This window comes from Pyrgilauda ruficollis, unplaced genomic scaffold (genome assembly GCF_017590135.1).
Source record: "Pyrgilauda ruficollis isolate IOZ18807 unplaced genomic scaffold, ASM1759013v1 scaffold56, whole genome shotgun sequence".
In the NCBI taxonomy this organism is placed as follows: domain Eukaryota; kingdom Metazoa; phylum Chordata; class Aves; order Passeriformes; family Passeridae; genus Pyrgilauda; species Pyrgilauda ruficollis.
In genome coordinates this window covers 5,327,054-5,353,280 of record NW_024527266.1, presented here as the reverse complement: position 1 = coordinate 5,353,280, position 26,227 = coordinate 5,327,054, and the positions used below count along the sequence as shown (strand labels likewise).

The following is a 26,227-nucleotide window of genomic DNA, read 5'->3' as shown; positions in this document are numbered from 1 at the left end:
GTCCTCAACAGAAGCAGTTGGAATGTCAGCAGCTTAGTTATACATCCACATCTTGCTGATCTTACTTGCCTGTTGACTATTATGGAATACATTCACTCTGTATATTAAATGAATTCTGCCTTTCTTGTTGCCTGTTCCAGTGGATCTGTGCCACACCGTGTGTTATAGTTCAGATAATTTGCTGTGATTCATGATTCCTCATTTGTGGACTGTCTTTAATCCTTACTTGTGTGTTACCCTGGCCTTCCTGACTGCTCTGCATCTCAGTCTTTACTGTGTTGGTTTTTGCTTCCTATGATAATGGTCCCTGCTTTGACTGTGTGCTTTTTCCTTCTAACTTGGCAACCACTCTTCTTAAGTTTTGATCTTTTTCTGCCCTACCCTTGCCAATTCAGTTCACACCCTGTCAGCTCAAATGGGAAATGTCTGCTGTGTCTGTTAAGCACTGTGGATAATTTCTTTCCTCTACTTTTATTTTCCTTGCACCTAATGAAACTGGTTCTGAGAGCTGTGAAACAAGCATGAGTTTTCTCTAAAATTCCTACACAACCTCCACTCTCAAGTTTTCTTTGCATGGTCCTCCTGGTCTTTTAAGATGAGTGACAAGTCCACTATAAAGCGACTTCACTTTCATTTTGTTCCATTAATAGATTCTCTCACTTTCTTGTGCTAGCTTTTCAAGTCATCTTAGGGTTCTTTATAAATGCTGTCACCACTTTTCCCATTTTGTCTTTCTGTACTGCTTGTTAAGTTCTCTGTTCAGGGAGATAAAAGGTGATGAGTCAGGGAAGTTTCTAACTACTTATTCAGATTAAATCCCTGGGTAGGACTCCAGTTCAGGCTCTTTTTCCAGCTTCCTTGTTGAAATACGCATTTACTGGTTTAGCTTCCTGGATAACTCTTCTTCCTGTCTAAAAGTCTTTGGTAGCCTTGACTTTTCAGTTCTTGTACCATTTTATCTTCAGTATATTTTACATGTCATGGAGGTTGTTGCAACCGCATGTAATAATATAATTAATATTGTCATCCACTATACTGATTATTGACCACTTTTTCTATGGCTTTGGATTTTAGTATTTTTGAGATTCAGCTTTATAATTCTAACTTGGAAATTTCTCCATAAATACTAAGTACTTTTCAAAATAAAACTATTGATAGTTTGAAACATTTTGTGGTTTTAAAATTGTCTGAACAAAGTGAGAATGTTTGCCTTCAAATTAAAAAAAGTCCTGCATTGTGATATTTAAGAGGCAATGTTGTGTTAAACATCTAAAATTAAGGTAACAGATAATAATCAATAAGGTAACAGGTACTATGGTGAAGTTTGTTATGTCTGGGATAGCATTTTTAACAAAAGAAAATTTCAGAGAACTTTTTAAAAGAAGTAGGGTTTTGAGCAAGGCACTGTGGTGAGTTGCCTTGAGAAAGCAGTAGTTTTAATGCTGTAATGCTGCCTTTTTGTTAAAAAAAATCATCATGTAGAAAGGATACTCTGTGATAATAATGTTGTCTGCCTCAGCCAGTTAATTTTCTATAGAATTTCTATCCTGTTTCTATTCTAGTAAGCTGTGCTGTGCTTTGGTATATATATTTTTATGTATAGGGACTGGTGAAAGAAATACATGTTTAGTTTATTAAGAAATGCTGATAAGTTTATCTTCCTTTTCCTGCCCAGTATGATGAATTGGTTCCTGCATCCCTGACAACCAAATATGGAGGGTTTTATATCAACACTGGTACACTGCAGTTTCGCCAGGCATCTGAATCAGAGGATGAAGACTTTGCAGAAGACAAAAAGCACAGGCCACCTAAAGTGAGTGATTTTAATTAAGGCTTTAATACAGAAATAGAAGCTAGGTGGACGTTTGAAATATTTCATACACTTAGAATGGCTCAGATGAAGAGTCCAAAAGCAGAATGATGCATGGTACTGTTTTATTGCTTTTTGTGGCTCATGTATTAGCATTCAGTAACTAACTTAGGGTGTCCACAGGCTGTCCAGTCTTGTAAGACTAAGCATCTGTTTGGGCAACCTGACAAGTTGGGTCCACCCATCTTGAACTGACAGATGATTCTGTAATTTTGTAAGAATTTTATTAGACAAGATGAGACCTTAAATTCATCAGTACTGTTCTTAATGATTTTTCACAAAGTTTACATTATATGAAATTTTTCCTAATACTGAGAATTTTAAATGAAATTTAACCATATTTAACCATTAAACCATATTCTAAACCAAAATACCTGTTAAAATAAACTCAATTAAGAATAGCTATATTAAAATTATATACACAATCTTTCCAAACAGCATGCTGTTCTATAAATTTTGACAAGTTAGTCAATGCAAACTTAATTGCAATATGACATTTACAAGCTGCATGCTATTTCTGAGAACTTAGTGCTTCCTGGTGTCCTTTTCTGCTCTATAACACTTAATTTTAAGGTTCTTGTAGTGACTCTCACTGGGATGCAGATAATGTTCTTTCTAGCAGCCTGTATGATGCTATGGTTTTGATTTGTGACTAAAATGGTGTTAACTACACCAGAATTTTGCCTGTTGCTGCCTAATGCTTGCACAGTCTGAAGGCTTTCTGTTTCCCTGCCCTGCACCCTCAGATAATCTAAGGATGGGTAAGGGAGGGGAGGCAGGTGGATCAGTATTTGCTGTATTGACCAGCAAAGATGTTTCATAGTGGTCAGTTCACAGTCAGCAGTGGAGCTTTGGCAGCAGAAGAGGGTGCAGGAATTCCATCTTCCAAGGTAGCCATTGGCCATACTGGCTGGACAGCAGTCTGCATTTACCTTAGAGTATTTATCTTACTGAAAACTCTAAATTTCATAACTGTTTAAAAATGATTCATGATTAATAGTAGCCAGTAACTGAAATTGCTGCTAGGAATCCATTGTACCATTTGCCTTTACACACATTGGGGTGTTTTTCCTGGCTCTGGATTGGAAAGTGTAAAAAAAACCTGAGTGTTTCTTCCTGTAGAAGTCCTTTAGGGTGGAAGAATCATTGTTTATTTGATCTCTTTTCTAGATAGCAAAATTGAAAGAAAGTGAAGATCGTGGAATGAAGAAACGCAAGCGAAAAGATGAAGGGACAGAAAAGGAGAAGAAGCCTCGGAAAATGAAAGTTCCTAAGCAGTTGGGGTAGGTTTCTTTTTCTTTATAAGAACCCTTCAATTATATTTAAGGTTTGACTTCAAAACTGTGTGCCATAGCAAGATCATTACAGCTCTTTTGAAAATTGTACTTTTAAACTGTAATTAATATCTTAGAGATTTTGTTTCAGAATTTGTGTGGGATTTTTATATTACTCAGTCCTATGGACTAAATTTTTGTCCCCTGAAACTTTGCACAAGGAAAGACAAATCACAGAAAATAAATTTTGAGTATTATGAATAGCATAAAGCATCATACCCAACATCTAACCTAGCACTAGGAATTGCATATTCTAATGAAAAATAATTTTCTTCCTATCTTTGTTTCTCATCTATAAAGCTGTAAATACAATTTAATTATTCTTCTCAGTAGTTCTTACTGACTTTGTGCTTTCCTGAGTTCTGAGGCTAGCATAGAAAGATTAAGGTGGTGGGACTAGATGAGGTGGCTGCTAGAAAACTATTGTTAAGTGGATGGAGGCTGTTTTACTGTGAATATTCACATCAAATATTGAAAATTTATTGACCTAATTTTTCATCAAGGTGACAAATTGGTGGCATAGTCTCAGTTTAAGTAAAATATAGATTTTGAGCCTGCATTTAAAAATTTTTAGCAATGAAAAGAATTTAACATATATGCTGTACAGGCAACCTGCAACTGTTCAGTTGTCTTGAGAGGCAAATGTAAGTATTTTAGTATTGTAAATCTGCTGTGAGTTTTAACACTTGTCCCAACTTCTCCATAATTAAATTGAGAAGTCAAAAGGAAATAACCTTTGCCTTAATGTGTATAAAACGTAACAAATCAGTTGAAGAACATGTAATCACATGACCACCTAAGGTTTATGGTAATTGATAAAATGGTCTGAAGATGGAAGCAGGAAGTACTTGCTTCTTCCCCCTATAAATTTTAATTGTACTAAACTTTGAGTTGTGTTGTTAAAGGTTACTAAGGCCTCAAAAGTCAACACTAATGAAAGATTTCTTTCCTCTACAGAGTAATGGCCTTAAATTCACACAAGTCTGAGAAGAAGAAAAAGAAATTGTATAAAGACTCGCTCTCTCTGGCTGCCATGATCCGTAAATTTCAAAAGGAGAAGGAAGCCATGAGGAAGAAGGAACCTAGTCCAAAACCTCCAGTGACTGTTGCAACCTCTACCCCTAGTAAAATTCCTTCCTCCTCTCTCAGTGCAGGAAATGATATCTCTGACTTGAATCTTAGGATCAATGATCCTGTCCTCTCCATTTTTGGTAGCACAAATGAACCTGAGCTCCTGCAAGAAACTGAAAGTGCCCTGGAGATGCTGGGAGACATTGACTTTGACAAGTTGCTCGATGGCACGTCTGATGGCAGCCCGGTCTCTGAGCTGTCAGGAGAGAATGGAAATGTCACTCAGGCAACCTACACCTCTCAGGTCATGACACCCAAGCAGGTGCCTGCCCTCCCAGAAGGTCTGCCTATGCTACTTGAAAAGCGCATTGGAGACCTTCGAACAGTAAGTATGAACTCGCTGGTAGTGGATTGCATTCAAGAATCTGAGAGAACAAGGAAGAACAATTAGGACCTTGAGTGTCATCCTTGAATTGCTGGCTGAAACTTTAGAAATGAAGAATTGATGTTAATGGCAATCTTAAAGGCTGTGTTTATACTTGGATGAAAAAGGGCAGAGATGATGCAGGTCAATTGTTTTAGCAGTGTTTGTTTCACATTGGAAACAGGGTTTTCTAAATCTTCTGTGTACAATAACTTGTAATGTTCATTTATTTATGGGTTTTTCTCCATAATGAAAATACCAGTGTTATTTTAACTTGAATTATTGTTTGATAAAATGGAATGGGTGTTTTCTTACTTTGGAGGAGGTTACCTGAAATATGACTGCAGCTTACAAATCCATGTATTTTGGATCCAGGTTTTTTGGCTTTAACTTGCCAGTTAAAAAAAAACAAGTGAGAAAAAAGCCACCAAAACCAGAAACCACCACCCAACTACAAAAAGCAAACAACCAACCACAAAACTGAACTTTTTCTTCTGGAAGGTTAGAATGGAATCTGAACTTCTCAAATATTGGTTGAAAGATGTTAAATTACCAAGTTATGAATATTCTAGTAAGTTATTGAAAGGGATCAGAGCTATTAAGGTATTACATACTCCTTGTTTCAGTTATGGATGTTATCCAAAGTTGAGAATAAATTTGTTGCTTGTTCAGATTATGATATTAAAGCTTTTCCTTACTTAGAATAAAGTGCAGCTTTTCCTTTTTTAGTATAAAGTGCAGCTTTTCTTTACTCAGAGTTAACTGCTTTTTCAAAACTTACTTCCTTTTTTGAACAAAAAGAAAAAAATGTAAACAATTGCAGAGCTTGCTTTGCTCTTACCTGTATAGAAATGTCTTCTAGTTTTTTCTTAATTTATTTTTAAACATACCAAGCTAAATACAGCCAAGGAATTAATATTTACTGAAGTGAAGGAGCTTCTGTCTGCCTTTCAGTATGCATGTTAATTTTGCTATGAATCAACAATAAGCTTCTAGCAAAAGTGCAGAAATGTATTAGGCCAAAATTCAGGAAGTGTTAGTGACCTACCCCAAGTTCATTCATGTTGCTTCTCTGTATAACAATCCCAAACCAGTTGGGAGGCATCTTTAATTCCGTGGCTCTTGGAAAACATAACTCCTTACAGAATCATAAAATGGTTTGGGTTGGAAGGCTCTTTAAGATCATCCACTCCAATCCCCCTGCTGTGGGCAGGGACACCTTCCTCTAGACCAGCTGGGAACTCTTCCATTTTTGACAGTGTCTTCTGAAAGCTTCCTGGCTAAGCAGAGGAAGTTTAAGTTTATACTTGCGGAACAACTAGACTGACTTAAAGATTGCAACTTCCATACCTCCTATAAATTGCAATCAGACATCTTCTAAAAAGCACTAAAAATGAAAGTCTTGTCAAATATTTACTGGACTCTCGCAGCTTTAGATCTCTTTAGCACAAAGGGGAGTTTATAAAGCTGGAGGAAGAAGCCTATGCTCCATGGATGGAGTATAATATATCAAGATTAAAAAATTAATGAGATTAGAAAGCCACTGACTAAAGGCAATAAAAACTTCCTGACTTCCTTTGGTGGATTCATGTGTTCTAGTTCCCCGTGTGGGTTATTCTGTACTACCATCACAGAAGGCAATATTGTATACAAGCAGGAAAGTAAATAAAAGGGGTTTTTTCTATTTTGAAGGTCACTGTCAAGATAATCACTCTGGAAATAAAACCCAACCATAGTTAGTAATAGTGATGAAGTTTTTGAATCTGCCAGTGTTGCTCTCTTTAGAAGCCAGCAATGCTGTCCAGCATAATAGTATAATGCTGGAATTGCCTTTCAAGGTCTGCCTGGGACTCAAATGTCAAAGCTTTTTCCTTCTGCTTTGTAGAAACCAGATGATGACTCTGATCCTTGTGTTCATTAGGCATAAAGGTACTAGATTTAAGGCTTTCTGACTTGTCTTTTTGGTACCCTATTGCTTGCAAGCATCTATAACCTTTCTAATTTTTTTAGCAGGACAAATGCTTCAGTGTTCTTAAACAGATAGTACCATCCCCTCAGCAGCTGTAATTATGGTAGAAAGCAATGAGTGGAATGCAGTCCTTGCAGGAACTTAAACTCCAGTATCAGTGTTCATGACTGAAGTGATAAAGCATTCACACAATGGGCTACCTTACAGCTTTGAGTGTCACACTCTTTTCCTGTGCAGTTCACACAGGAAGAGAGGGAGAGTTCCCAATTTTTAGAAAACATTTTTATTTCAAATTTAAATGGGTCAGTTACAAAGAGCAAGAACAGTAAGTATTTAATAGTTTAATAGTCATGTTAACACTTCCTAGTTTTTAGTTCTGTGGTTGCAAGTCACTATGGGATATTTTAAGGGCACTTTTTTCTTGACTTCTGAATTTCTGCAGAGTAGATGTACACTAGAGAAAGGTTCTTACTGATTTTTGTAAAATGGTGCAGGGAATTGGCTTTGTCCTACAAGCTGTCATTCCTTGTGAGGAAAAAAAAATGTATCTAGGTGATAAGAACAAAGATAGAGGGCTTCTGTGTGGGAATTGCTGGGAGATAAGTAAAAACTTCTGATAAAAAGAACAAAAATACCAGATAAAAATACTGAAGATACAGTCTAAAGATGGCAAGAATGCTGGACAGCAGCAGAAAAGAGGGATGAGGTGTTCCTCTAGCATATATAATCCTGTTGTAGAAATTGCAGTGAAGGTTTGAGAGAGCTCTGAGAAAGCTGGAAAGATGCAACTGGATGAGGCACATAGCAGGTAGAAAAAGATGGAGTAGAAATGTGTTAGTTAATGCTCTTGCCTTCTTGACCTGTCAAACAATGCTTCTCTTTTTAAAACAGAGATAGTAGAATGTTGGTGGTGGTGATGGTGATAAAGCATCTACAATTTTCTTAATGGTTATTCAAAAGATGAATGTGTTAACATCAGTGATCCAGGCAGATCCTAAACAGAATGATTGTCTGCCCTAGAGCAAGGTGTGTATATTTGAGTATAACAGTAACAATCCTCAGTTTTTTGCTAAACAGCTGAGAATATCTTGGTTTTCGTTGTTCTTTTCCAAGTAACGTTTTTGGGGAAACAGGAATATGATGTGGATGTAAAAGTAAAGATACAAAAATTGTTAGTTCAAAATACTCTATGAACTTGAATGCTTTTTTTTTTTTTTTGTATTTTTAGGCTGCCAAGATGTTTGATGAAGAAGGCAGGAAGAAGTTTTTCACACAAGACATGAATAATATTCTTCTGGAGTAAGTGCTTATCTGTAGAACCTTCCCTTTTTGGAAAGGGGGTGAAAGGAAAAGTACAGAAGAGGAAGTATTATTGAGGTTGTTCCAACAAATCCCTTAAAAGTCAATGAAGGTAGATCAGTCTAAGCTAGTTATTAGCTAAAGAGATTTATATATGCATACAATTCCTGTCATGTATGTCTGTCTTTATCCAGTGTAACATGTTTTGTAGTGCCCTGGTCATTGACTTCATGTGTAAAATTCAACAAAATTGCCTTTACTCCTGTCTCCCACTTTTGTTACTCAAAGGACCTTCAGCTTTCTTGAGGGCAAACACCAGATTTTTTTCTCTGTAATCTTCAATTAAGGGTTTCATATAGAAAGTTCTGTGTTTGTAATCTATGAAACAAAAGTAATCTCTAGAAGACTATCACAAAGTGTATCAATTTTGATTCACTGTGGTGGGTGTAAACTAAATTTGAATGAGTGTTCAACATTGCTGGACAACTACATATATGAATGGTTTCTTGCCATTGATTAGGACTTCTTCCTTTTATAAAAAAAATCTTACCTGAAAATATCCCAAGCTGCTATTTTTAGTATGCATAGCTGGAATATGCTATGCTTCCAAAGCTTCCTTAGGTTTTTGTTCAGATGTCATCTTTACCTTGGAGTGTGTGTGACTGGGTGTCTCCTGTTGGTTTGTCAGTATTGAGCTGCAGTTGCAGGAGGTGAATCCTGCCGTCCGCAATGGAGTGTACTCACACCTGGAGGCTTTCGTGCCGTGCAATAAGGACACGCTGATAAAGCGCCTGAAGAAGCTGCACCTCAATGTCCAGGTAATGATGGGGAGAGGAGCTCCAGCAGGAGTCAGTTATATGACAGCAAGGAGGACTGGCTGCAGCAGAGTAGAGCAGTAGCCATGCAGCCTCGAATCAAGAAAAATGTTTTGGATCAGTTGCTAAATAAGTTTAAAAGCTTCTTTCCATATACGTGATACTGTCACTTCGTTAGGAACAAATTTTTAAAGTGTTTCAGAGTCTTTAGTTGAGAATTAATTGCTTTCATCTTGAAAGCTGGAGACAGGCTATTAAGGAGTGTTTCTGCTGTCATCATTAAGTATTACTGTAGTCATAGGGTACATATCAAAGCAGCAGAATTAGAAAGCCACAGTAATAATGGTTATCATAGGCTAAAAATACGTACTTTTGTTTTCACTTTTGTGTCAAGAAAAAAGGAAGGCTACGTGGATAATAGATGACCCAGCCTGTATTATTTGTTCAAATTTCCTTTTGTGGCTAGGTCTTACAAATACTTTGTATGACATTTTCAGTTACTTTTCTTTTGAAGATTGTTTTCCTGTTGAATAGAAAAGTTACCTGTGATCTGAAGTACTGTGACTGGGTTCTTTAGATAAAATCCAGGACTAAATCTTGCATAGGATCTGAAGATGAGTGCAGAGATCTCAGTGCTTGCTAATAAGGCAAACAGATTCAAATGCTATTTCTAAGCAGATAAAAGAATATTCTAGTTCTTTTCAATAAGCAATTAAAATTAATAATGTAAAGTCACAAGATATAGAAAGTGAATTTAAAACATGTAGCGAAGTGTACAGTATATTACCTTAATGTTTGAAATTCTTAATATTTGGAGACAATTCTAAATACACAGTCCTTACCTTTCAGGTACATAAAGTGCATGTAATAACAATCTACTGCTTGGATAATATAATACATATTCGTATTTTATTCATTACCTAGGATGTTTTTTTACCACAGTTTCTGGAGACCTGATTAACAGGCTGCTTATTTGCAAATGTTGAGATATTGATTGGTCAGTTTATTTCACTTTTTTTCCCTTCCCTATTTTAATTTAAAGGCATTATTTAAAGAGATCATGCCATAATGCTTTGGGATGTTCGTGACACATTTATTTATGACTATATTTTTTTGTTTCTGGTCTCAAGACTTACATGCTTTTATATAATGCTGTTGCACCTAACAGGATTGAAGTGCCATGTAGAAATATGTCTGTCGCAGTCCATAAATAGTACTGGGAATGTTACCTTGGGAATGATCCAGAAATTTTCATGAGACTATCTGAAATGCTCTTTATTTTCCATCTAATAGGATTATTTTGGTACTCCTCTTTTCACAGGATGACCGCTTGAGAGAGCCATTGCAGAAGCTGAAGCTGGCTGTCAGTAACGTCATGCCTGAGCAGTTATGCAAGTATCAAGAGGACTGTCAGGCTCGCAATCAAGCCAAGAATGCCAAGTAGGTTATTCTGGAGGCTGTGCAAGCCTGTTTAGAGCCCAGCTGGAAGTTTGTATCCATGTTCTTTACTTCCTTAGCTCAGAAAATCACTCAGCTCAAGTTTAAGGGTGTCTTTTTTTAATTGTACAATATACTTAATTTTGTGTAGGTGTTATTGTCTGACATCAGAGAGAAATTCCATTAACTGAGTGAGGTAGGTCTTGATAGAAAAAAATAATCTGAAGGATTTCTGGTTGACTCCTAAAATGGTAGATTAATGGAGAAGGATGGTGTGTTGAGGTTACTGATGTATTTTGTCCTTGTTCATGGTAATTGTTTAGTTAAATAGTTAAATAATTTTAGACTTGGAGAGTTACTAATAGTTTGATAAGTACCCTGCCAGTTCCCAGTAGAAGCATTGCTTGAGCTTATAGGGACATCACTGACAGCATCTGTGTGTCCTTTTCATTTCTCTAAGAACCAGAAAACAAAGGGGAGAGGGAGATTAAACTGTTTATCCTACAAGGAAGTGTAGCAAAAATCTGAAAATAGGTTCTCTTTGGGTTATTTTTCCCCCCTAACACGAAGAATGACACTCCTTGAAATACTTAGTCTGTGTAGTATAGTTCTAAAGAAACTAATTGTTCCAACTGTAGGTTGCAAGCAGAAGATGAACGAGAGAAGAATGGATCAGAGGAAGATGATGATGAGAAACCTGGAAAGAGGGTTGTTGGACCCAGAAAGAAGTTTCACTGGGATGACACAGTGAGGTAAGACCAGGAATTCTGACTGACTTTATAAAGGGATCTCCAAGAGGATGTTATTACATGATACTGTTGAATAAATAATTTTTCCCAGAATTACATCTTGGAGAAGTTTTGAAGAGTGTTGGCGTTAAATAAGCAAACTGGAATTCTGTAATGGTGAAACACCACCTTCTTTAACTCAAAAGGAAAATCATCCTTTGTCCAACCCTTTCAAGTTTCACTGCTTGTTTTTCTGCTTTATCCAAATACATGAGAATTTTCTGACTCCAGGACTTTGAGCTTCTTTAGGCAAAGAACAGGTGTGTAAGCCATATTATAACTGCTTCCCACCTTTCTAGGAATACATTACAAATCACCAATGAGCACTAGACATTTCTGCCACAGAAGGACAGGCCATCAAGATTGGTGATATTGATTTGGCAAGCCTCCCAGTCCAACAACTAGAATAATGCATTAATCTTAACTCTTCTGTTCCCTCTGAACACAAATTCTTTATCTCTCAAGAGTAGCACAGATTCTTATTTGACGTGATCAGATACTGGAGTTCGGTTTCTTAGAACAAATTTTTCTGAAAACTGAGATGACTACTATTTGAAATAATCTAGACTTTTAAGCAAGCACATCTTTCTAAATTAGTAGTTTCTCATGCAAGATCTAAGATAATTTTAATATAAATGTGTGTGTGTATATGTGCATGTATGTATTACTAAAAGGGACTGGTGGACTTCTCTCAATGAGTTTTTTAAGTATGTGAAGACAACAGGGAAGAAAGCTTCATTAAATATGTACAAGCAGTACAGCTTGGACTGACCTGGAGGAGAGAAGTACTTAAATCTGTTGCTTGCTTTCATTCAAGAGGCTCTGAAAGGATGATGTTGCTTATCTGTGTGCATTTCTCTATTTTTAAGAACAAAAGACAAAATCTGTCAGAAAGAATCCTCTATTGAAGTGCACAGTGTAGAATGGATTTCACTTCCTTTCAGACAAATCAGAGGTCACTGTGAGCAAAATGAGAGGAGATGTTCCAACTATGAAAAAACCACAGAGAAAATGTAAAACAAATTACAAAATGATAGTAGGATGAAAATAAGAGCAATAGAGTCTGTTGGAAATGGAGAAGTGACAATGGTAGAGCATACCAGCTTGTAGTAGCAATACTTGGTGCAGTATAAACTTAGAAAAAACACAGTTGGAGCTGAGCACTTCCTACAGCTATCAGTAGACAGCAGCTTCAATTTCTAGTCTTTTTCTGCTGAGCTTTTGAAAGGACTGTGTCTTTCAATATATTTTTGTTTCTTTTTGCAGGTCTCTGTTGTGTAATCTTGTCAAGATCAAGCTGGGATGTTATGAGCTAGAGCCAAATAGAAGTCAGTCTGCTGAAGATTACCTCAAAACCTTTATGGAAACAGAAGTGAAACCACTTTGGCCTAAAGGCTGGATGCAGGCAAGGTAAGATAACTACTTTAGGTATTTACTCATTTTGATGTTAATGATTTCTTCAGTTCCTATTTATTGTATTACATTTGACTCAGCCATGTACTATTGATATTGGTTGGAACTTAGGCGTGTGTTTGTGAAGCTGGAATAGTTTAGAAGAACAAATATTTTTCTAAAATGAGTTTTCTGTCTTGTTTGTAAGCCCGAGAGTGAAAAACCCACTGTTTCGCTTGGACCGCTATTTGCTTTTATCTTCTCCTAGAGACTGAATTTCCTTCCACTTCTAACACAGCATGAAGCTTCATTTGAGGAGAAGGGTGGGAGGGTAACAGCTTGGAAAGTTCTTTGTGATATAGGAAGTGATAATGATCTGGAAATCAGTTTTGCCTGTATGTTGGAACACTGCATTATTGGACTGCTCACACAGGCTTTAAAATTATAGGCTAGAATTTTGATGGCAGTGTTCTCAACAGGCTTAAGATTCTTGCTCTCCATTTCTTGTTTGCAGTTGGGATGCTCTGTTTTACAGCAGTTAAAAATACACCAGTTTCTATACTTGCTTCTTCCAGACATAAGAAGAAATAACCACACAAAAGAGAGGGAGAAATAAAATGGGAGCAATAGTAAACTGTTTTGAAACGCAGGTTTGGCAGAGATTTCTAATGGTTTGGAGTGAAAGAGGAGCAAGTATGATTTGGCATGAGTTCTTTCTTTCTGTAGCACCCACTGCAAAAGATAATTTCATCAAACCTGAACCTGATTGTCAAAGAATTGTTAAGGGTGGAAGGTACCTCATATACTGTTCTGTCCTTTCTTTGTACCATGTCTGATTTCTGTCCTTTTGTAGTACTTAAAATTGTGTCTTTAACCTTGAAGGATGATGCTTCAAATTACTGGGCCCTGTGATTAATTTTGAATTTTCATTTCCAAGTTGAAAAGATTATGGAATGGATAAAGCACCAAGAGAGAGGTGGGAAGGGAGATATTCTGAAGCAGCTGTATAGGTTGCAAGGTGGCACATTAAACATGTAACGAGGAATGTTGGTTTTGCTCCATGATGTTCTTCATAGGTGTTCAGTAGTCTCTGATGGAACAATGCAATATAGATTTGGAGGCTAGTGTGGTGACGAAAATGTGAAAATGGAGCTGGAAATAGAATTGGAGAAGTAAGGCACTGAACTGTAGTGAGAGGATCAGTGTTTTCTTACCAGATCACATTAGATTTTTAGATACTCTGATTTTTTGTAATTATTGCAGCTGTGTAGGTTGTGTTACCAGTGGTGAAAAGCTCTTATTTAGACAGCTGTTCATGATGTGGTCAGTGTCAATGTAATGGCAGTGCTGTTAGAAAATGTCTCTCCTAGTTTGCCTATGTGGAAACAAGGAAGGGGACCAAGTTTTCATTGTCTGTTCATAGCTGCACTTGAATAGTAAGCTGTAGGATAGATACAGCTCAGCAATCATTTTCACTTTCCACTTGGCAACTGAGGAGCTGAAAACATTGAATAAAAGCATGGCAACTATTGAGATTTGTCGTACTGGCTCATGCCATTCCTTGGCTCTGTAGTAATAGGTATGTGTAAGTCCAGTGTAACTGAAGTCAGAGAAATTATACACAATAGTCTCAAGTTTTTCTTTTACTAAACTTTCAAAAACTTTTACTAAAGTTTATTCAGTACTAAAAGTACTGAAGAAAGCTAGAAACAAGCTTGGCTACTGTGTTCAGCCTTTTATCTTCTGTGCTTTAAAAAACCCCACAAGAGATTAATAACCACAAACCCAAGCCTATGGATCAGTGTGTTGGACTGTAGTGTGAAGAGTTTACAATCATTTTTTATTTTATGTTGGAACTATTTCATTAGTCTTTGAGGAGAGAGCATTCTAAGTGTATTTCTTCTGTCCAGTTGAAGGAAGCAATATTCTCTTATGTTGATTTTTGCTTGGCTGTTTACTGAGGTATTTTGAGCATAAACGCAAATTATTATTTTTTTAGATCTTCTGTTTATGGATGCCAAGACCTATACCATGAGAGCAATGCAAAGTAATCATTAGTTCCCTTGGGAACAGATAATCAAAGGCTGGTTCTGAAAACCAAAGGATATTTGGGTATTTGGTGCTCATATGCTGTTTGTCACTGTAGAATCATTTCATGTTTCTTTTCTCACCACTCTTTTAGGATGCTTTTTAAGGAAAGCCGAAGTGTTCACAATCACCTCACTTCTGCTCCGTGAGTATAATAGGGACAACTTGCTTTACAAGATCTTTAGATTGTGCAGAGCATCTTTTCTCATCTTCCTGCTACCTGTTTTAGACCGAGGGAAGGAAAGGGAGGTACTTTGGGACTTGTTTGAAGATACTTACAGTGATGCTTATAATCTTCTTTAATGCTTTAATTTAGGCATATAACTGTAACGTTCTTGTGGCATTATATTTTAATTCACTTGTGAAGTGGCTAGATAACTCCAGGGGAATTAATCCTTGAATTAATACCTTTTACTCAAAGCATTACATTGCCTAAATTTTGACATCCAGCCTGTTAAACTGAACTCAGACTGCAATACTTCCTGCTTTTTTCTTTTCCTCAAAAATATCTCTAATCACAGAAGTCTGTGTATCTCAGTGCGATTTTATCTTCTTCATATTCAAACAACACTGTGTGCCTCTCAGGAGCTGTCCACATTCAGTCAGAATTCAAATAAATTGTTATGACTTTAAATAACACCACAGTTGCAACTACTGTGATAAATATGATTAACATAGGATACTTTTCTACGTAACATCAAAACTGAGTCATGGTCCACCTACAGTAAAGTCTTTTTTTAACCAGGTGTATTTCTAGTTGCTTAGGAAAGAATCAAAAATTGCCTACAAGATGTAAATCTATTGATTGCCCTTGAAGAAATAAAGTGTGAAATGCTGAACCTCTTAAGTTGAAGCCGATAACTAATAATCCTTAATGCTGTCCTTGCTTGCATAACTGCAGTTTTTGTATGTTGCAGAAGAAAATTCAACAGTTTGCTAAATTACTTCTTGCAACAAACAGATACAACTGTTTTAATAGTTGATAAGCAACAAACCACTTTTGTGGGGGGAAGGAACAACTGTTTTTATCCAGCTTGAAATAAATAAGAATAGGAAGCATCCTCCTCAGGGACAGAAATGTCGAAGTAAAAAGTGAAATTATATTGCTATTCTGGAAGACTTCCATGTAGACAAAGCTCTGATAAGTAGGCAAACTCATAATATTAAGAGGCTGAAATTAATTGATATTTTGAAGTTCCTCTAAATCAGAAAAATAAAACCAGCTCTCTGGATATACCCTAATCTATATGTCAGGTTAGATCATGAATTCAGTTGATTTTGCAACTAATTTACATACAGATACATGACCAGAAAAATTAATTGATAGTGTGCTGTTTTTCTTTCCCCCTACATTTTAAACCATTTTTCATTTCAAGGATGTTTTATTATTAAAGCTGGACTCCTGTAGCCATCATTCTAGTTTATTGGGGTATATAATTAGGATAACACTTCAAATGAAAATGCTTTCGTTTTTGGTCTTCTGATGCACGTTTATCCCTTCTGTTTTAGGGCAAAGAAGAAGGTGATTCTGGCCCCTAAACCCAAAGCGAAGGTAAGAGCCTATGAAGATATCTGAATACCTACTTAACGGTCCAATGTGACCATTTGATACAACCTGTTTCTGCCTCTGATCCTGAAAAATTCTTGCAGAAGGTTTGTCAGGCAGTGCTTATTGGCTTGGTGGTGCATTACTTCAGAGAATGGAGTACAAAATACCTTTGTATAGCTTTGCCACTTTAAGCTGTATAGTTTTTTGGCTATGAAGAGGTACTAGTTCCAGTGATGTTTCACATTTTTGAATGTGTGTTTTGTGTGTTCAGTTTGTGTTAAAATTGGCAACGCTGGAAAACAGTGTGGTTGGAAGGATACCATAGTTTAGAGATCCTCATTAGACATGACCAGGTGTTGTCTTAATTCATTAGCAGTTTTACTAAGTGATCAGATTAGCTATCCTATTCTTCACAGCACTGGTTATTCTTCACTGTATGGGACACTTTTAGTGATGTGCAGTAATAATGCTAGATTTTTAAATCCAAATATTGAATTAGCACACGTTGCTCCAGCACCTAGATATTGTAAATATCTTAATATGAAAATTTCAGTAGTAGATCTTTGGTTTGTCTGAATTTACTGAATAAAAGTATTACACTAAAGATTACCTTAAATCAGTTTCAGAAAGACTATTAAACCTGATGTTTCCTATCCCTTCATTTTCAGGACTCCAGTCCAAAAAAAGAACAGAAAACCTGTATGTCTTCAGTCAATTCAAGTTGTGCTACTGTACTGGGTTCCAGTGCGGCTGTGTGCACCCCAGCCAGCTCTAGCTGCACAGCAGCTCCGGAGACGATCTGCTTGGATGACTCACTGGATGAAGACCTCTCTTTCCACCCACCCTCACTGGACTCTGTTTCTGATGCTCTGGCAGTTATCAATAATGGTGCCAAGGGATCACCTCTTGGGTCCGCCATAGACACACCAACATCCAGACCTCGCCCAGGGCTGAGGGAAGAGAAACTAGCAAGCATTATGAGTAAGTTGCCTCTGGCAACTTCAAAGAAAGTAGAGCCCACTCAAACATCCCATTCATCAAGTCTTATTGCTGGTCACACAGGGCCAGTACCAAAGAAACCCCAGGACTTAGTTCACACTGGTATCTCTTCAGGCCTTATTGCTGGATCTTCAATTCAAAATCCCAAGGTTTCCTTAGAGCCTTTGCCAGCCAAACTACTTCAACAAGGACTACAGAGGTCAAGTCAGATCCAAGCTGCTTCCTCCTCTTCTCAGACTCACGTTTCTTCCTCTAAGACTCAAGCAGCTATTTCCACCTCCTCTCAAAGAACCAAGGATATCTTGGTATCATCTGTTGAGGCTCAAGGTGGTACTCCCTCAGCATCACAAGTGACAAAAGTGCACCAGCATTCAGCTGTACAACAGAAATACGTATCTCCCTTACAAGCAACTATTAGTAAATCACAGACCAATCCTGTGGTGAAACTGAGTAGTAATCCCAAACTCTCTTGCTCATCACCAGTCCTCAAGGCTCAAGATAAGTCTGTAGTGTATCGCCTGCCTTTGTCTAATCCCTCATCTGGAAGTGGCTCTCAAGTGTCTCACCCACTGGTTTCTCGGACAGCATCCAGCACCTCTACCTCTAGTAACTATTTAGCCAAGGCTATGGTGTCACAAGTTTCTTCCCAGGGTTTCAAGCCTCCCTTCTCCATGGCTGCCTCTCCCAAACCTGCTGCCTCTCCCAAGCCCACTTCATCTAAGCCCTCTGTGACACCCAAGCCCAATGCATCACCTAAATTTTCATCCAAGTCCACCTCATCCCCCAGGCCTGCAACAACACCCAGTTCTTCCAGTTCAAGTGCACTAGTTTCCCAGAGTAGTCACTCCAGCAACAACCCCCTTCATAAACAGACCAGTGGTGTAAATATCAGCAGGCAGTCTCCCACAGTGAATTTGCTGTCCTCTAATCGCACCTCAGGCCTTCAGCCTGCAAAAAACCCTCAGGCTTCTTCAAAATTGCCCAACTCTTCTCCTTCTGGAACTGTTGGTAAAAATAATCTGGGTGGAGTTGGAATGAATGTACCTGCCAGCAGAGGCAGTAACCTTAACTCAAGTGGAGCTAGTAGGACTAGTCTGTCTGGGGGAGCAGGAAGTGGAACACAGGGTGCTACTAAACAATTGTCAACTCCACACAGACCATCTTCTGCCTCAGGGTCTCCAGTTGTAGCAGCCAGCGTGCAGGTATGAATCAAACGAGTTTACATTTGAGCCTTACATCAATGTTTATCACATTTGTTTTGTAAACATTCTTAGTATATTTTGTCTTGATTGGTAAGTGTCATAAATTTAGTTTTTTACCTTTCTAAGCACAATACCGGTACTGATGAAACTATTTCACACTGAAGAATATATATTTCCAGCTGATGTGAAATGCAAGCATCAGGGTGGATCAAATCCTTACTGTAAACTGTTTGTCAGTCTATACTGTGGAAAAGAATTCACTTTTTTTCTTTTAACAGCACTATAAAAGGTAAGCTTTGTGTGACCATATTTTCAGGGGATGTGGTATGAACTTGCATTATTTGATTTGTGTATATCTCATATTTACATTTTTGTAATGATGGTGGTCATGTAAAAGGTGTGTTCATACATTTGTTGTCAGGCTTCATGATTAACCTCAAAACTAGAGCTCTGTTGCCTATGGTTGAGTGTAATTCAAGTCTTCTAATTAACACTTGCAAGTGCTTTTCTTTTGTATTTGTGACTATGTATCTTATTTTGCAGGATCTAGTTAAACTGAATGAGACACCCCATGAATATATAAATACCCTAGAAACTGAAAGCTTATGCTATCACTAGAGACAAGACAAATCAAACAAAACAAATCTTTTGAAAATACTGTTGTTCTAAAACATATAAACCTATTATTTACCCAGAAGACAACCTGCTTTTCCAAGTTGTGTTCTTCTTACTGGGAATGCTTAATTACTGAGATAATTTGATGTTTTCTTCTCTCTAATGCTCTCTATGCTGAAGTCCTTAATACTTAAGAAAAGTAATATTGCTTTGAATTATGTTCTTGGTGTACAGCAAATGAAAAACTTAGTATTCTGAACAGTGCACATTGCTGTTGCATGGGAGTTATGTATACTCGACTTCTGGCAATATGTTATAATCTTTTCGTTTGCCATCAAATTCTTCTTAATGCAGCTGCATAACAGGAGGAAGATGGTTTTTACATGACACTTCTATGGTCTTCCATCCTACTATACTGAAACAGTTAGCAGTAAAAGTCTGGCAGGCTCTGACACAGCATTCACTTATTCTGGGTGCTTTGAATGGCAAAAAGATCCACAGCTTGGATGCTGTGTACAGGCCACTGAGGAACCACACAGGGTCTGCAGAAGAGCTGAGCCAAGTACAGTGCAGTTTGAGTACTCTTGAAGGTGCCTGGAGGAGACAAAAAGGGCTACAATGAATGGACTGCGAAGAGAGTTGTTTCTTCCTGGTGCAATCAGCAGAACTCAGTGGATGCAATAGCTGCGATATAGAACAAAATGTGAAATGGGTGTGGTAGTGCTTAAAGATGACTGAGAAGGGAAGTAAGCAGTGTTTTGCTGGATGATGAGGTGAATTCTGGCAAACCCTCCTATAGTTGAAGGCAAGGATTTTTTTTGTTAGAAACACTGATCACCCGAGTAATGAATTTTGGCCACAGTCCTACTGAAGAGCACTGAAGTGTGGGGGTGTGTGGTGAACTATCAAGTAACATGAGTCCATACTGTAATACAGCAAAATAAGGTGTGTTGGCATATGGAAAGGGGTAAATCAGCTAAAGGCACTGAGCAGCATGTGGTATCACTAAAATAATTATTGAGACCTTTCATGTGGGTTTTTTTGATACTTCAGAAATTGCTTTCATAACCTAAAAATGGTTCAGAAGAACAGTATGAGATCAAAGAAGATAAACCATGGAATAATGCTGTTGCTGCTGTGCACTGTGAAACTTAGTGAGTGGAGATACATTCAAGGAAAGATTAGAATTAAATTACCTCCCAGTTCAAGTACACTAAAGGGGAAGAGATTTGTGATCACAGAGGTTTTTATTTAGCTATAAAGGTGTAATGCTGGCTGCTGAACCAACTTCAATTCCAGACTAGTTTTTAGGAACAGTGTACTAAGGACTTAGTTACTCCTCTTAAAACTTTACATAAGACTGAAAGTGAATCTCCTTTCTTTTAAGGCCTTAGGGGTTTAATTCCTATTTGAGATGCTGTTAGAAGATGAGAATGGTGCCTGCATTGTTCATTATAATATTCTGGTCTGCTTACATTAAAGATGAAACTAGATTATTTCATGTGATAATAAAGGTGTACTTAACTAGGGAAGCTTCCAAGAAATGTTTCCCTCCTTTCCACTTCTGACTGACACAATTATTTACCAGAATACAAGTTTATACCTGCTGAAGCCTCACAGAAAGTTACATCTTAAGGACACGAAGCCAAAGAGTACATGTGTGATTTCCTTAAAAAGCTCTACCTGCCATTAGTACTCTTGAGCAGAATCTAGCTTAGACTTCTAAGGATCTTAATGACTCAGATCTACATGACCAGGATGAACCCTTTTAAGAACTATTGTACATGAGTTAAATAGAAACATCTGAACTGCAGTTCCTTTAGGCCATGTTCTGTAGCTCTTTTCTTCACTGTACATCTCTCTCCTTTTGAGTAAGCAAGATCTGGGCAGAGCACTTTCCAAAGTTTTTGAGGCATTTTTCAACAAATTCACAGTTGCAAAACATTACTGTATTGCTTTTATTTTGTTGCCCTTTACTAGATTACACAGACAATGAACAGTTGTCAATTTTCTGTACATGAGCTTATTGTGAAAATAGTACTTTTAAAGGCAAAAGAGAATAATAGTGTCTTGATACTTTTCATTCTTCTTTTTTCTACTTGTGGGATAGAGTATGTTGTAGAAGTTGGTACCTTTAAGATGACCAATATAAACACTTGCTAGGAACATCAACTGTAGGTAAATGCCCTTTACAGGGTCACTATTTTAAAATACTGTGTTTTCTCATAAGAAGAAACTGTCCTTTCTTTAGCTGCTTTCATCGGAACATCTTAAGACCAAAACTGGTAATAAAAATTTTTCCATGCTAGGAGATTTCATTACTTTGCTTTTTCTGTAAGTTGTTATTACAGAAATCAGTGAAATGTTGTTTTCATTTTAAGCTCATGTGTTCATTAAAATGATTCTAAGTTTTGGGTTCAGTAGAGGCTTACTTGTAAAAATGCACAGATTTGAAATCCTATTCTGCCTGAGTCTTTTTAATTCAAATAACTACAATATCTGAGTTGGAGTCTGATTCAAAGTGCTTTCTATACTAACTGTTTTGTAGTAGATAATTAGAGAACTGAACGTTAGCATGTGAAATTACTGTATATGCAGTGAAGGCAAGATTGTTAAACAAGAATGAGCTGATCTGCTATTAGAGGAATTAATGCGATTTGGGAGCTGTTGTAGCTAAAATGTTCTGGCTAATCTTGCATTTTTATTTTAAAGCTGCAGTGAATTTAACTTCATTTTGACATTTAGAGTGGAGAGATTATTTTCCTTTGCTTTTTCCTCTGATATGTGCATACATACCTTTACATACATATGTATGTATCCATTTTGCTAACCTGACTTCTTAAGTTTGGGGATTCTTGCATATGAATCTTAATTTTCAGAATTCATTGTTTCTTTGCAACCTCTTTGGAAAAAATGTTCTGTTAAGACCCAGGTTTGGGAAGGGGAGAGGTGTAACATTGTAGTTCTGAAGTACTTCAGATCTTGGGTAATTTCATATTAATAACCGAATAGAAGATATTGTATTACATTGTGACTGTAGACCCAGTACAGAATAAGGAGATCAAGGAAATTACCTGTAAGGCTGATGAGAAAAACATGATAGATGAACCATACTTTTATGTCTGAATGTGCAATATAATTGTGCTTGCTTAGCAAATGAACACTGGGAAGACTTCATGGGTGGATAAGTGGATATTCATTAATAGTTTAATACTTCTCAACAGAGCAACACTTAACAGAGAATAGTTGATTTTTATACCCTTAAAGAATACAATTCAGATCTTTAAAAATCTTGAAGTACTGCCTTTTTCTTTTTTTTTTTTTCTTTTTTTTTTTTTTTTTTTTTTTTTTTTTTTTTTTTTGCATAGTCAACAGCAGGAGCATCTTTACTGGCTAATGCCTCACCTCTGACTCTCATGGCATCACCCCTGTCTGTGACCAGTCAGAACGTGACGTCTGCACCATTAACTCCTTTTGGGATGCTGGGTGGCCTTGTTCCTGTGACTGTGCCCTTCCAGTTTCCCTTGGAGCTGCTTGGCTTTGGGACGGACACAGCTGGAGTGACAACCACCTCGGGATCTACCTCAGCGGCTTTCCACCACAGCCTAACTCAGAGTGAGTGGAATTATGACACTCTGATATAAGGAAAGATGCATCCTTAAAATGGAAATGGAGTAGGGAAGCAAAAAAGTCCTGAGACACTTGGATTTGGTTCATAAAAATCCCTGCAGGAGAGTAAATGGGATTCCATCTGGTAAAAACTTTCTTTACGTAATACCCAAGTGTTATAAATCACCTTTGATAAGCTTAACTTCATTGTTATATTCATGGTATATGTTTAGTTTTGAACATACTTCTTTTCGGTTAACTTCTAATAGCTTATTTTTAGGAAGGAGTGTAGTTTAAAAGCATTCAAATGTCACAGTTCAAATAAGAAACTTAATATGGTGATTCCTCAAAGTAGCCTTAACTCAATCTCAGATATCAAACAGCTCTCTTATGAAGAACTGTCAACCAAGATGGCATTTACTTCTTCTGATTGCTTATAAAGAAGCTATTTGTGTTCTTAAGCCATATAAAATGTTGGATATGAAGAGTTGCATCCCAGTAGCAAGGCACAATCCCTTCTCTGACTTTTGACTAACTATGTTTGAATAGCTTTGTCTTTGTTGACTTATTCCAGGCATCAGAATGCTATCAAGTATTTATTCTTTGTTGTGGAGATAAGCCTGCTACTACAGCTATACTATAAAAACAAAAACTTATTTCACAGAGACTGCCTCTCTTCTCAAGATTTTTTATCTTTGTTTTCCCTTTTTTTTCCCCCAGACTTACTGAAGGGTTTACAGCCAGGTGCTCAGCATGCAGCAACGCTGTCTCACTCACCTCTGCCTGCTCACTTGCAGCAAGCTTACACAGGTAAAGACATGATATGTTTCTTACTACTTTTTTTTAACTTTAAAAGTTAAATTTCTGCCTTAGCGTGAAATGTAATCTACACCAGTATTTAGTTTAGAGAAGACACAACACAGGGACAAACTTTGGGAGCAGCTGGCAGAACTTACTCTATTGTAGCAGTGTTTTGGAACCTGAATGACTTTCTTTTCCCCCTACTTCTATTTAATGTCAGGAACAAAAAAAAAACTTTAAAAATTCCAATACTTTACTGCAACAATTCTAGAAACTGAAGTGTACAAATTCAACGAGTGGGGAAAAAAGGAATAGTACTTAATGGACACTAACTTGGTTGTTTATAGGCTGCATAAAGTTTTTTTCCATTAAAAATTTTAATTTCTCCTTTGAAGGAGAAACTGACCTTCCAGCTAAAAGCTTTTTTCATGTTTCTTATAAGACTGTATTCACATGTGAATGGTGGGATGGTTTGTTAATGGAATGTCTGCTCTTCTTAGGAATTTTATGCTTGATAGGAGATAGTTTGGTTGAGAAGAGAAACTTGAAACAGAACATTTTATTTTTCTGTTTGTAACGCTTAGAGGAGGAACATTTTCAGCAAGCTTTAGAAAGTGCAGTTTAGAGTGTACACCTTTCTTTGTCACCTGTATGTGTTTTCTGGGGGCCAGGAGAAGGAATGGGAAGGGTGGCAGCAGTTTTGTGGGCATTGTTCGTTCTTTATTTGACAGTTCTCAGTACCAAAAAATTGGGCAGTGTTTTGGTATGAAGCTTGATATATCAGGTTTCAACAATGCCATTTCTAATAAATGATCCACAGAAAAGATGCAAAGTCTTCCACTCAGTAAAGATAATGTACTTTTTGCTGATGCTAAAGCTGAACCTGCCAAATTCCTGTCTCTCCTACTGTAAGTTACAAAAACAAAAGTTCACTCATGCTTTTATTCTTCCTTTTTGTTTCTGTCTCTCAACTACAGATGGAGGCCAAAGTAAAGGGGACACTAAGTTACAGCGGAAAAACCAGTGACTTCTGGACAAGCAAGGGAGCTGAAGCAGTTCTGGTTGGCTGACAGAATCTGCCCAGTTGGGAAAGTGCTTATTGTCACAGGGCTGCTGTTTCTGTCAATGTTTACATATTCTGATCCTAAGCACTGTGGTGAGAGGAAGAAGAAAAATAAAACAATACTTGATCAAAGAGAGAAGGAAAAGGAGGACTGGTCCTCCTGGTCATGCAGACTGGTCATAGTTTGATATTGCCTAAAGAAACAACTTTTTTTTTATCTGCTCTGATTGGCTCTTAAAAGAAATTGATCGTCAAACCCACAGCAGCACCAACATTTTGTTTCTGGGTGAAGTCCAATGAAAAGTGGAAGTGGTGAAAGGTGCTAGAATAGGTTTCTCCATTCATTGCATAAGGTGGAATCATCCACTTCCTTAGTGCCCAGTATAAGAGTATGTGTAGGTCCTAAGTGTACTATATGGTTGTGGACCAAAGGTTGTGTAGAATAGAGATGGTGCTGGGATACTTTGCATTATAGTTAAACCTTTAGACAAAAACAGTTTCTGATAATGGGCATTTATCCAGCTTTAGAAGGCTGTTTGGCTTTAGGGAGCCTACAGATGTATGCAGTCTCAATAGAGAATTGTCTTCAAAAACAGATCTCCTGGTACATCAATATGTGAGACACAGACTATTTGATTTATTTTCAGGGTTTTTTTTTTAGTACAAAAGTTCTTATTTAAGGGAGGAAGGGGATGGAAATTCATTTACATTTACAAACCCACATTTTATTGGTCAGACTAGCATTTCTTTCCCACTTTTTTTTTTTAAATCACACTAATATTTCAATATTTTCATTTGTTAAAGTTTCTTTTACCTTTGCTTATTTGCTACTGGAAAGATACTCTATTCATGTCTTTCATGAACCACAACCAGTTCTTTTCTCATTCTCAGGCTTCATCTTTTATCTGACTCCTCCCAGAAGCCATGCATTATATTGATTTGCTAGTTAAAGAAAGCTGATTGTGACCTATTCCAGAGTCAGATTAATACTGCTTCAGGCATTAGCCAAAGAGGAGTCGTTCAAAAGCGACCAGAGGTGCCTTCTCTTCTGGGGGCTGAATGGGTTGTCTCCAGCATTTCCAGCCCCTGCTGGCCTGGGAAGTTTTACCTGAACTCTTTCTTATGTGGTAGCACAAGACTGCCTTTGTTGTTTTGTTTGGTTTTTTTTTTTTCTTTGATAGCAATACATCAGCCGGTTCACATGTAAGATTAGGAAGCATCCAGCACGTGTTGCACTTTTGACACTAGGACAGAACATTGCTGTTGAGTCCCTTGAGCTGTCACATAAAAGGTGAGAATGGCAGAAACTTAAATAAGTCATAGGGAAAAGGAGCAGATAAATCAGTATGACACCCTTCTCCTTCAACCCTGAAACATTCCTTTGACCAGAGATGCTGAAATTCTTAGTAGATAATTTTTCTGGTAGTTTGACTCAGAGATTGAACCAGACACTACTGGTTTTCTCACACCTGTAGAGAGACTTTGACCCCTGAATAATGACTCTTCAGTGTATTTTGCTAGATTACTTAGAGCTTGCAGGTTTCTTTTACATGTGATTTATTTTTCTTAGATCAGACAACAATTTCTTTTCTATTTAGAGCTCATTTTAATTTTATATAAATATATATACATAAATTTAAAATAATATATATTGTGTATTTAGTATAAAAATGTTGGGTTGAGCTCAGCAATAAATGTTTTTGCACAACACTTCTGTGAAAGACAGATTGAATTAAGATGCATTAGTTCATTAGTTTCACTCCACAGCATCTGCCAATTAAATGCTTTTTAGCTGGCACTAATGTTTTGTATGTGGTGTGTTGATCAGATAAGCTTGCATCTCCACCAAGTTTTAGAGTTGAAACACAAATGCTATGTAGACCCTTGCATTAATACTGCACA

The 26,227-nt window shown here is 37.2% G+C and overlaps 1 protein-coding gene across 1 annotated transcript in view; it reads left to right on the top strand.

Annotated features, from left to right (window-relative positions):
• UBN2 (ubinuclein 2) overlaps positions 1-26,123 on the top strand; it is a 43,372-nt gene extending 17,249 nt beyond the window's left edge. Inside the window, exons 4-17 of the mRNA XM_041481386.1 lie at positions 1,676-1,813; positions 3,041-3,153; positions 4,162-4,660; positions 7,897-7,967; positions 8,656-8,785; positions 10,104-10,222; positions 10,858-10,971; positions 12,274-12,417; positions 14,582-14,632; positions 15,997-16,039; positions 16,705-18,237; positions 22,221-22,467; positions 23,182-23,271; positions 24,240-26,123. Coding sequence (XP_041337320.1) covers positions 1,676-1,813; positions 3,041-3,153; positions 4,162-4,660; positions 7,897-7,967; positions 8,656-8,785; positions 10,104-10,222; positions 10,858-10,971; positions 12,274-12,417; positions 14,582-14,632; positions 15,997-16,039; positions 16,705-18,237; positions 22,221-22,467; positions 23,182-23,271; positions 24,240-24,289 — 3,342 coding nt within the window. The 3' untranslated portion in view covers positions 24,290-26,123. The remainder of the gene's footprint in view (positions 1-1,675; positions 1,814-3,040; positions 3,154-4,161; positions 4,661-7,896; positions 7,968-8,655; positions 8,786-10,103; positions 10,223-10,857; positions 10,972-12,273; positions 12,418-14,581; positions 14,633-15,996; positions 16,040-16,704; positions 18,238-22,220; positions 22,468-23,181; positions 23,272-24,239) is intronic.
• The last annotated feature ends 104 nt before the right edge of the window (positions 26,124-26,227 follow it).